Raw genomic sequence first — 12,417 nt, 5'->3', positions numbered from 1 at the left:
CCCAGCCCTCCCAGGGACCTGCCCCCCAGCCCTCACCCCCAACTCGCGGCCCTCCCAGGGACCACCCCCCAGGGCTCCCCCCCAACTCCCGGCCCTCCCAGGGACCGCCCCGGGCTCCTGCAGCAGATGACGACACACCCTCACCAGCCATGAGAAGCAGCCTCTCCATGGCTTCTCCTCTGCTCTCTCAACATCTTGTGGCTTTGCCAAATGGATTCAGATGAGCAAATCATTTCTTAAAGCTTCATGAGGATTTCATTGACACTCAGGGCATAACTGTCAAAATCTCATTTACCCAGAGGGATGTTGGACAGCGGATTAGCCACCGACCAGGGCATCTGTATCAAATGTTCCCGGGTCAGTTCACTTACATCTCTCAGGCCCAACTAGCACCTAGTGAGGTGATTTTGGTTAAATGCACGTACGAAAGCATTGTTGAAATTGCCTTGTGAAGGGGGCAAAACTGGAATCCCAGAATACAACGGTCTCCCTTGGGAGAGAAGCTGAGAATGCACTAGGTGTCAGGGAGATGGGATGCTGGGTGAGAAGAGGGGGCGGCCAGCCCTCCAGCCTGGGGCCAGTCCTGCCTGGTAGCACTCTGGCTTGCATCCGGGCCTTCCCATCCCTTTGTTTTCCAGGATTTAACTATGGTTGGCATGCAGAGAATATTATAAGAAAAAGGAGAGGATTTGTAAAAATAACTGTGCATTCTTCATAAATAAATGGTGCATAAATGTGAGGGACTGCCTACAGCCCTTGAATTTATGGCTGCCTTTGTGATTCATGTGTTATTACTTTTTTATTCTACAACTAATAACTGCAAAGGCACGGAGCCACCCAATCCAGAACACGCACTGGGCGGCAGGGCAGGCCCGTCCATCGCACGGAAGTGGCAGCCCAGGCCGCCACAGCCCACTCGCAGCAGGTCTGACTACGGCCCCCCGGGCCCACGCGCCACTCTTTCCGAGCAGTTCTGCCGAGCGGCTGCCGTCCATCAGCGCCTGCGTCCATCAGCGTCCATCCTGTGCCAGGCCTGCGGTCCGGTCTCTGCACCCAGACGCAGCTGATGTTTAGAAGGCCTCCATCCACAGGTAAGCAGAGCCAAACGCTGGCAACTCATGGCTTAGTGTTTCCTTCTTCTCATTAAAGACTCTTGTTCACGCACTGATTGATGGCTGGCAGGAGCAACGGTTATTGCTTTTCTCCCTCCCACAGAGGAGTGGAAAACAATTCTGCCATCACTCCTCCCGTAAAATTCCATGTTTTAGAGCATTTGGTAATACCATCTGCGGGCCTTCGTTTTATTTCCCTCTTAAGCTGTAAAGTGTGAATTCAGTCCTTCTGATTAAATCATTTATGTCATCCTTCTTTGGGTCCTCTTATCTTTCTCTAAGTCCTGGCAGGCCACAGAATAAACACAACTTCCAAATGCGGAAATAATAGCAGTGTGTACCTTCAACTGTCACACAATTTGAAGATTAATTATTTACAGAAGAAAAGAATTTCAAATTACTTATAGAAGAAAAGGATGTCTTTTCCGTTCGTCTTGTTTGTTAGTTTGTATTTGATAGGGTAGGAGAGGGCACATGAAAGGTAGGATAAGGAAGAACTAATACAACAGTGATACTCGGTAGACACCATGTGGAAAAGGAACTGGATGGTTTGTGGGTGGAATGGGAGAGAGCGAGGGGGAGGGAGACGTGGTTCACAAGGAATTGTGCTCACTTCTCATTGCCTGGTTCATGTAACTGTAACCCTTCTGTGTATCAACTCTACAGTCACAAAGAAAGAGAAGAAAAGATTTCCCCAGATTAAAACCTGGTGCTAGGCTGTCCGTCAGGCAATGACGTCCACACAGGTTACAGGAACTACCCTGACGTCTGGACTGCAGAGGGTCCTAAGAACTTTCCAGGCCACTCACTCATTAAGTGTCCAGCACCTTCCTACGGCTTCACTGTGATTTTCTTTGCATCACTGTACACTCCTCTGTTTTATCTTTGTCATGATATACACGTTCATAGGTTAGCAAAAGGTGATCAAACCTAATAGTCTGTCAGCCTCTCCCTAGCTCTCCACCCTTGAGCTCTGAGTGAATCCGTGCAGCGTCCCCTGCGGCCTCTTCCTTCCTGGACGTGGTTTTAGCAGCACCACCCCACAGACCTGTGTGCTCAGCTCACCGCAGCCTCCCGCCGCCAGAGCGCACAGTGCCGGTTCACAGCGAAGCATCCTGAGACACCGGCCCCAACTCCCACTTAAGAAGGCTGCCAAGTTTGTCTTTCCAGTACTTTGTTAATGATATTTCAAAACCATCAAATCCATTCTCGTGCTTAGGTAAACGTGTGCGTAAAAATAAAGCACTCTGGACGAGCACGGTGTCGTGCCTATAAACTTAGCTCCTCAAGAGGGTGGGATCTGAAGATGGAGATTCAAATCCAGCCCAGGCGGGAAAGTCATCTCCAATGAACCACCAAAATAGCTGACAATGGAGCCATGGCTCAAAGTGGCAGGACAGTAGTTTTGAGGAGAGAAGCTCAGGAACAGCGCCTAGGCCCTGAGTTCAAGCCCAGGACTGGCACACAAGAAAGCCAAAATAAAACATGAAGCACTCTGATGTGAGTGTGTACCTGCCTGGGACTTGCACACACACACAGCGTCCCTGGGTGGGGGGTGGGAGGGGAGGAGGAGAGACTTCTTTCTAGAACATCCATCCATCCTGCTTTGTAGTAAACCCAGTCCTTGCAGCCCGCGTCTCTACTGTGTCTGCATCTCCATCGTGGTATGTACCTGCGGGCCATTCTACGCTGCGGTGGATTATAGACATGGCTTCATGGGCTTGCTTTCCGGACAGAAGCAGGGGAGACTCAGTGTGGCGACTTTCGGGGGGAGGAGGACGGTGATGAGGAGTGGATCTACGCCAGGATTTAGTTTTGGACAGTGCGGCACAGCGTCTGCGGACACACTCCGGCCAGGTTCCAGATACGGGGCCGGCCGCCCCGCCTGAGCAATGTTCTCTTATGGACATCAAAGCGGTCCTCACCACTACTTATTTTCCTTTTCAAATACAAATCATTCTTTAAAAAAATATCCATTTGCAGCCCAGTAGAAATCACGTTTGACTTCCTTCCCTCACAGAAGAGTGTCACCGTGTTGTACGTGACAAGACTCGATGGGAGAATTGATTTAATAGTAACTCACGAAGTGAAAAATCCTAACGTGCAGACAACGTAGAGGGAAGTGCACACCTCACACACAGGTAATTTCCAATAATCACCACGTTTAAAGGTTTAGAAGTTCCCTGTTTCTCTTCTCAGCAAGCTGTGGCATGAGGAAGCATGTGACTTGTGCAAGGCCTGGTGGGTGGATTTACACATGGACTCGTGTGTGGACTCGTGTGCTCTTGTGCATGGATTCATTCTCATGTGTGGACTCGTGTGCTCTTGTGCATGGATTCATTCTCATGTGTGGACTCGTGTGCTCTCGTGCATGGATTCATGCGTGGACTGGTGAGTGGATTCCCACATGGACTCATGTGTGGACTCGTGACTTGTGTGTGGACTCCTGTGTGGACTCCTGTGTGGACTCGTGACTTGTGTGTGGACTTGTGTGTGGACTCGTGTGTGGACTCGTGTGTGGACTCATGTGTGGACTCATGTGTGTGGACTCCTGTGTGGACTCCTGTGTGGACTCCTGTGTGGACTCGTGTGTGGACTCCTGTGTGGACTCCTGTGTGGACTCATGTGTGGACTCATGTGTGGACTCATGTGTGGACTCATGACTTGTGTGTGGACTCGTGTGTGGACTCGTGTGTGGACTCATGTGTGTGGACTCATGTGTGTGGACTCCTGTGTGTGGACATGCAGACCCAGGTCCCACTGCCCTTAGTCCCCATGACCCTGGCATCACCATGTCTCTTGCCCGATACGGGCTATGAGGACACTGCTGCTGTGGTGTCCTGAAGCGCAGGCTGGGACAATGCCCTCTGACGCCTCCTCCAGAACTCAGTGAGGCCCTGGAGGAGAACCAGCCAGCTCTCAACCCAGGTCCTTTTCTCTTGTTTGTGTGTATGTCAATACTGGGGCTTGAACTCAGGGCTTCGAGCTTCCCCTTGGCTTTCTCTGCTCATAGCTGGAACACTGACATTTCACATCCACGGACCAGAAGAGGACAGCAGTCAGGACTGGGGCTGGAGACACCCACCCAGGGCAGAATCTGCCTTGTGGGGTAGAGGTGGAGGATGATGGAGCTGAGGGAGAGAGGACACGCCAGCGTGTTCACAACCATGTTCACAAGGGCCCAGCGTGTTCACAACCATGTTCACAAGGGCCCAGCGTGTTCACGACCATGTTCACAAGGGCCCAGTGTGTTCACAACCATGTTCACAAGGGCCCAGTGTGTTCACGACCATGTTCGCGAGGGCTGAAGAATGGAACTGTTCTCAATCCCTAGGAAATCATCCACAGCAGAAGGGCGTGGGCTATGTAGGTGGACGTCAGGGCAAGGACGGAATGCAGGGATCTGGAAATGTCAAGCAAGGACATGGGCAGGCCAACCCTGCGGGCCCTCTCGCGGTCAGCGTGACTAGACTCTGCCTTACACCACACCTCTGGGTCTTCCCGCAGACTCTTGCACAGATTGGATTTTCTCCTTTTTTTCCTGATTGCAATCCATAAGATTATTCAGTGAACAGATTATTTTACATGATTTCCTGGACTTTAAGTCACAAGAAAAACCAAGAGCTGACAGATGCTTTTGTGTTTTTTTACATGCTGATCCCGGAGCTTGAACCTCGGGTCTGGGTGCTGTTCTTGAGCTTTTGTGCTCAATACTTGAGCCACAGCCCCACTTCTGGATTCTTTTGTGGTTAATTGGAAACAAGAGTCCTGGGACTTTCCTGCCTGGATGGCTTTGAACTGCGGTCCTCAGAACTCAGGAGGTAGGTTCACAGGTGTATCCACCAGCGCCCGACCAATGCTATTCTTTGAATAAAATGGCCTATTTTAGTTTAAATAAGAAATCCTGAACATGTCTGGTAACTTTGCTCATATTACTTACAAATTCAGATTGCAGAATTTGTATCTCAGGACTGTCACTTAGGCTGGTGATAGCATTTCCAAAATTGAGTTTTCAGGAAACAAAGTAATCAGTTATGACATGAGCATATTACCATGCACTTAAATCTTAGTCCTAGCTGGAGGGGACTGAGAGAAATATACCATACCACTGCAGAGATGTATAGGGAGAGGCAGAGGGAAGGTTCGCAGAAATGAGATGACATCAGCTGTTTCTGGCCACCATGTCCACAATCCCAGGACTACAGATACAGAATCTGACGCTCCCTGCTCCCACTCTTCCACCCTAGCTTGCAGTCAATGACTGTGCATGCTGAGGATCACACTCTTTCTGACTTGTTTTGAGGCTCATAAGGGATCATAGTTAATATTTCGTGATTGGCCTTGAGGCTATATCTGTGTCCAGAGCCACGCTCTCATTTGTAACAATGCATTTAACGTTCAGATCACTTTAATTCCATCATCATGTTAATAAAGAGGGCTGATGGCTGACTAGGCCCACAGTTCTGGGCTTTCGTTTCCTTGTCCGCAGGAGAGGTTGTGGCTCACTCAGAATGAGCTGGAGTCTCCCTCCCTTGCTGCTCCATGCCTCCGGCAAGCAGACTGTGAGTGGACAGGTCATTCTGCAGAAATATCAACGAGCATCGGGGCCCATCGCGCTTTCCTTCAAATTACAGACAGTGGAACTTCCAAGGGGGCTCTCTCGTGTTCTTCTAAGTGATTAAGAGTAGGAAATCTGCACGTGCTCAGTGTAGCTACTTCCCAAGTGCCCGGGATCCTGCGGCATCTCGAGATGTCTCCAGGGCTGGCTCTGGTCCACGGGCCTTCCCATAGGCACGGCAGACTCAGGATCAGGGACTCGGCTGGCCGCCGGCAGCCAGTAGCTCTGTGCTCTAGGCTGGGCCTCCACACACTCCCGCAAGGCGGCAAGGCGGGGTGCCTCCAGCATCCCAGCGTGACAAGAGGCAAAGTCAGACAACGCCGTCAAGGCCACACTGGACTCATCTTCCCGCCTTGCCGACCTTTTACTACAGCAAGGTCTTCAGAATATGTGGTTGATTTTAATTAAACCTACTGAACTTAAAGAAGGAAACTGTTTTTATTAGATCAGGCTGAGCTCAGGCTGGCCAGGGCCGTGCTCGGGGACTCGAGCCCCCCACCCGCCCCGCCCCCATACACAAATGTGCGTTCATCCCATCACACATGAGCAAGATGTCAGAGAACACTGAGGGGAGGAAAAGGAACGAGTACTGGAGGCCCCCAACCTCAAAGAGCTCACGGGGAGCAGTTCACGGCGCACTGTAAGAACAGATCCTGGCCCCCTGTAAGAACAGTTCATGGTGCACTGTAAGACCAGATCCTGGCCCGCTGTAAGAACAGTTCACGGCGCACTGTAGGAACCGTTCACAGCACGACGTACGAACAGTTCACAGCATGCTGTAAGAACAGTTCACGGTGTGCTCTAAGAACAGTTCACAGCATGCTGTAACAACACAAGCGTTACCTGTGCAGAAAGGGGAGAGATCGATCAAGACACATCATAGTCATAATCTGCTTTGTTAAATGGCAAAAAGAAGCATGCTATATGGAAGCACATAAGTCTGTTCTAGGAGATACATATATATGCACTTATATACTTACTATCTCTAAGTAGTTGTATAAAGGATTGCCGTTTAACAAGGCAGTTCATGAATACAGTATGTCTTGACTGATGACACCTCTTTCAGCATTCCTCACCCATCCCAACCCTCCACACCCTTGCCCTCACTCTTCTTAATTTTGTAGGATATACACTGGATTCTGGACTGTATTACCTCCTCTTCTCATCCATTTCCCCTTGACCCCATTCCACCCCTTACAAGTACCTGCTTCCTGATGTTGATTTTGTTGAACGTTGACTTTGCCTTTCTAAGGAATTATACTACGTAAGATCGCCCTTGAGCCTATCATATTTCAGTTAATACATACGTATATGTGTACATACCACCTAATGCATTCAGCGTCCACATATGAGGGAAAACATGTAAACTTTGTCTCTCTTGGCATGGCTTACCTAACCCAATTTTTTCCAGAGCTTTCCATTTCTTTATAAAGGGCACAATATTGTTCTTTCTGAACAGGTCCGCATCAAACTAAAATACTTCTGCCTGACACAGAACCAGCCAACAAGCTGAACAGTCCACAGAATGGGAGAATTTTGCCAGCTACATAACAGAAGGTAGTCTAATACCAGAATAAACAGAGAACTGCACAAATTAAATCCTCAAAAAATAGGCAAGCCAATTAATAATTAGGCTAATGAGCTAAAGACAGTCTTCTCAGAGAGATATAGGAAGAAATGTTCCACCTCTATGGCTATAAAAGAACTAAACCAAAACAACACTGAGATTCTACCTCACCCCAGCTAGAATGGCCATTATCAAGAAAACAAATGATTACAGATACTACTGACAAGGAAGCAGCCAAAAGGGAACACTAATACACTAGTGGTGAGAATATAATTGTGTTCAACCACACTGGAGTTTCTCAAAAGACTAAACATAGAACTTCCCTGACCAAGCAATTCCACTCCTGGGCATTTATCCCAAAGATTCCAACTGAGGATACAGTAAAGTCACCAGTACCACCATGTTGATTGCAGCAATAATCACTATAGCCACGGTATGGAATTAGCCCAGATGCCCCTTAGTGGAGAAATGGATCAAGAAAATGTGATACACACACACACACACTCCACATACTCAGGAAACAGATGTTTACAAACACGTGTGAATTAACCTATTTGTTCCAAGTTGGCCCCATGGTGGGATTATTTTTTTCTCGCTTGCCAAGGCCTTTGCATATATCAATACCAATCAATAGAACCAGTGTTCATTAAAGTCGGATCAGGTAACATATTTGAAAAGTTCACAGAGAGTTCTGGGCTGTTAGAAGATCTGGATTGGATCTCAGCCACACAACTCCCTACAAGAAGCAAAAAGCATTTCTACATATGAAGAAAAAGAAAAAGAACAAGATGACCATGTTGAAAAGTTCATTGACTTGGACATCAAATACCAAAGGACACATGGCTGTCACCTGCACCATTTATCTCATTTTTTAAGCCAAATGGAGATTCAGATACCAAATAAGAAAATATAAATTACCAAGTGCATGGATAGAGAGCATCATGCAGAAGAAACAGCCCCTAGCAAAGACATACAACCCATTCTTCCAGGACTTTTTGAACATTTCCTGAGAGTGAAATTCTTAAGGATTCGCTCAAAGAAAAATTAAGAAAGAAACCCTATGGCATCCATTGTTTCTAACATGTCATGCCTAAAAGTTGATCATTAGGTTTCCATTTCTAGGGTCCCTTTAATGGTATCATCACAAACATGACAACCACACCAAGGCCATTTTAGTTCAGCCACTCTGCCTTCCTCAGGGGTGATTTCCCCTGCTGAGTGGGACTCATGTGGTCCATCTCCTGGGCTGACAGCATAGAAGTTGGACAATGGCCCTGGGGTGATGATCAACTCTGATGAACTCCACTTGCTCTACTGTCAAAGAGAGGCCTCAGCTCGGATGGGTATTCTCAGAACTTTCTGCTAAAAATACCAGCTTTGAAACTTCTGTGTCCCAGCATGGGAAGCGGGAGGTATGCGATCACCGGATTACAAAGCATAGGCCTGCTTTAGATCTTCTTCTCTTTTTTTTTTTTGCCAGTTGTGGGGCCTGAACTCTGGGCTTGGGCGCTGTCCCTCAGCTCTTCAGCTCAAGACTAGCACTCTACCACTTGAGCCACAGCACCACTTCTGGCTTTTTCTGCTTATGTGGTTCTAAGGAATCAAACCCCAGGCCTCACGCATACAAGGCCAGCACTCTACCACTGAGCCACCTTCTTAGTCCCTGTTTTAGATCTTTTAAGCATCATAATTAACTAGTTACCTTTAGTTATCCAAACCATATAGTTCGCTCCTCTTTGTAACTAAAAACATTGTAAACATTAGTTAAAATACCTTGAAAACATAGCTTTTATATCTTCCGCTCTTGCATCTTCGTCATTTATACCTTTAAAATTTTTCATATTGATTTACATACTTATAGTAACATGATAGGACATAGGTTAAAACTCTGAACTTCAGAAAATGTCCTGGCCCCAATAGCTCATAGTAATGTGATGCTGGGTGAATTCACAAGTTTCCTGTGGTTTGGAGGTGGCCCAGGGGTCCAGTGCCTGTCTAGTAAGCACAGGTCCTGAGTACCCCCCCCCAAAAAAAAAGGTTCAAGTTACTTATGTTTGTTTTATCTGGGAAGTTAATGGACAACAGAAAATGACTGGTACATCCAATTGTTTTATGTTTGTGTGTGTCTGTTCATTCATGTGCATGATTATAAGAGATCATATGTATGTATGTATATGAATATCGATGACTTTATTACTAACCATAACAACACTATCTTGAAATTTTTCATAAAAATGTTGTTTCGTTTATTCAGCATATATCACACTACAAACACTATTTTCAAACCCAGAAACTCTTAATCAACCTAAGATATTTACATTTTAGGCCTATTTATTGAATTATCAGAGCAAGAATGTCTGTAAGTAGCTAACTTTACAATTACTGCTTCTCTAGAATGAATTCACTGAGGATCCAGCACAGAATTAAGGTGTAACTTAGAACACAGCCAGAAAATGAAAAGAAAAGCAGTACATTAAAAAAACAAAGCTTGCACACACTGAAAGCTAAGTAACGGACGTACAGACAAGATGGAGAGCCCGCAGGGCCGCCCGGCCGCAGTACTCACTGGTGTAGGTGAGCTGGAAGCCCTGGGCCGTGTCTGAGCCATTGGTGTTGAACTCCAGCCACAGGTGGTTGGACGTGCTGGTGAGAACCTGCCCCAGCAGCTCGGTCTTCGTGAAGGCTCCCAGCAGGCGGGATGAGCTGTCCTTTCCGTCATAAACCTAGGCAAAGTTCACGGCATGAGTCCCCCATTTTCCCAGACTGTATTCCTCAGGCGCAATTTTAGCTTTAAGGAGAGACTTCATTCAGTGCTTATACAGCTAGTACCATGACAAGCTGCTAGCTGGTGCCTGTGGCTCACACCTGTCATCCCAGCTGCTCAGGAGACTGACATCTGAGGACCACAGTTCAAAGCCAGCCTGGGAAGAAATGTCCGTGAGATTCTTATCTACAATAAGCCACTAGAACACTGAAGTGGCGCTGTGGCTCAAAGTGGTAGAGTGCTAGTCTTGGGCAAAAGAGGGACAGTGCCAGGCCCTGAGTTCAAAGATAAAACAAAACAACAACAACAACAAACAAGGAAAAGCACAAGCAGATGACAGTGATAAATAGCCTATTGTACTATTTGTGGTTCTTCTTTTTTTTTAACTTTTTTCTTTGGTTTCTTCCCTTTGTCCATGTTTTTGATTTCGGTACACTTTGTCTTGTATGTAAGTTTGTCTGATTTGGGGAGGGTCAAAGGGTGAATTAATTCATCAGTGATACTCATTAGACACTGTGTTGGAAATGAACTATGGAACTTGCTGGGAGGAGGAGGGTTGGGAGGGGGAAACCTGGGAGAAATTGAGGGAGGGGGTGACACTGTTCAAAAGAAAACGTGCTTATTACCTGATTTATATAACTGCCACCCCTCTGTACATCACCTTTACAACAAAATTTTCTAAAAATTAAAAAGAAATACAAAGGGCAAACAAAGGTAGGAAGGTTCAAGGTGTGGCCTGACTGACCACAGAAGAAAAGCGAGGTAACTGTGCTAGTCCGAGAGCAGAGGCTGAGCCCCCGGGTGCGCTGTGCAGCCTGACTGACCACGGAGGGAAAGCGAGGTAACTGTGCTCGTCCGAGAGCGGAGGCTGAGCCCCCGGGTGCGCTGTGCAGCCTGACTGACCACGGAGGGAAAGCGAGGTAACTGTGCTCATCCGGGAGCGGAGGCTGAGCCCCACAATGCGCTGTGCAGCCTGACTGACCACAGAGGGAAAGCGAGGTAACTGTGCTCGTCCGGGAGCGGAGGCTGAGCCCCCGGGTGTGCTGTGCAGCCTGACTGACCACACAGGGAAAGTGAGGTAACTGTGCTCGTCCGAGAGCGGAGGCTGAGCCCCACGATGCGCTGTGCGGGCGCCTGCTATCATCAGCCTGCCGGCGTACACAAGGACTTACTGTCTGCACTGCAAACCCTCTTCTGTTGTCCTGCATTTGTGCAAGTATAGGAGTTGTGTGGGGGATGCGGGAACTGCGGTTGTGTTCCTGGGAAGGGCTGGCAGTCTACCACTTGAGCTACCCCTCAATTCTGACTTTTTGTTGGTTATTTGGAAACAAGAGTTTCTCTGTTCTGGCTGCCTGGATTTGTTTTGAACCAAGATTCTCAGATCTCAGCCTCCTGAGAAGCTAGGATTCTTGGTGTGAGCCACTGGCACTGGGCCAACTTGAAACACTTTTAACAAATAGCTATTAATCAGCATATTCAACAAATATCGACTAAAAGACATTCAGACATTTTACATGAGCAATAGTTTCCTTGCAATTAACTGCTATAAAGAAAAAATGTTGTTTTTTCTCTTTTTTACATTCTGTTTTAATAAGCACACTTAAGCTACATGCAATCAAAACTGAACATAATTTTCGTCCTTCCATTTCAGTAGTATTTATTGGTATATACTTGATGTGGTCATTTCAATCACTTGCTTACTCTGGGAATAGTTAGGTTTTTAGTGAAAGCTTGCTTTAAAGACTTACTGACATAACTTGGCAGCAATCAAATAAGTCAGAAAATTTTTACATATGACCTAACTTTATAATTGCTTTAGATTAGTGAGAATATGCTGGTTCTCTGATTGAAGGCTGTTCTTAATTATAGCCTTTCATGCTGTCCGTATGAGCTTTCAAATAACTATTAGTGAAAGAATAACTAGAATTAAAAAAACCTCCACTAAATTATGACACTGAAAACTGTCAAGATTGGACTGAGGAGGAATAAGACAGTACCCTGGGCATCTCCCCGGACCAGCCGGGTCACTTCTAACGATGCTCAGCACGTGTGCTGGAAGGGCACCCCGAGTCTCCCTGTTACTGCCCAGCTGTCTTCATGGGGTCTGGACTTTTCTGTGAGCTGAGCAAGGCACCATGTAAGTCACCATGTGAGACTGTGGGGGTCCCTGTGTGAGTCGCTGTGTGAGTCCGTGAGTCACTGTGTGAGGCAGTGTGTGAGCCACTGTGTGAGTCAGTGTGTGAGCCACTGTGTGAGTCACTGTGTGAGCCACTGTGTGAGTCAGTGTGTGAGTCACTGTGAGTCAATGTGAGTCACTGTGTGAGTCAGTGTGTGAGTCAGTGTGTGAGTCACTGTG

At 47.2% G+C, this 12,417-nt stretch overlaps 1 protein-coding gene across 1 annotated transcript in view; it reads right to left on the bottom strand.

Annotated features, from left to right (window-relative positions):
* LOC105991563 (CUB and sushi domain-containing protein 1-like) overlaps nucleotides 1–12,417 on the bottom strand; it is an 871,556-nt gene that overhangs the window by 195,196 nt on the left and 663,943 nt on the right. The window contains exon 24 of the mRNA XM_013024215.1: nucleotides 9,864–10,020. Within this exon, the coding sequence (XP_012879669.1) occupies nucleotides 9,864–10,020 (157 nt within the window). The remainder of the gene's footprint in view (nucleotides 1–9,863; nucleotides 10,021–12,417) is intronic.

The sequence above is a fragment of the Dipodomys ordii genome, unplaced genomic scaffold (assembly GCF_000151885.1).
Source record: "Dipodomys ordii isolate 6190 unplaced genomic scaffold, Dord_2.0 Scaffold74, whole genome shotgun sequence".
NCBI classification, from domain to species: Eukaryota; Metazoa; Chordata; class Mammalia; order Rodentia; family Heteromyidae; genus Dipodomys; species Dipodomys ordii.
The sequence above is the reverse complement of the archived record's forward strand: the minus strand, read 5'-3'. Positions and strand labels throughout refer to the sequence as shown.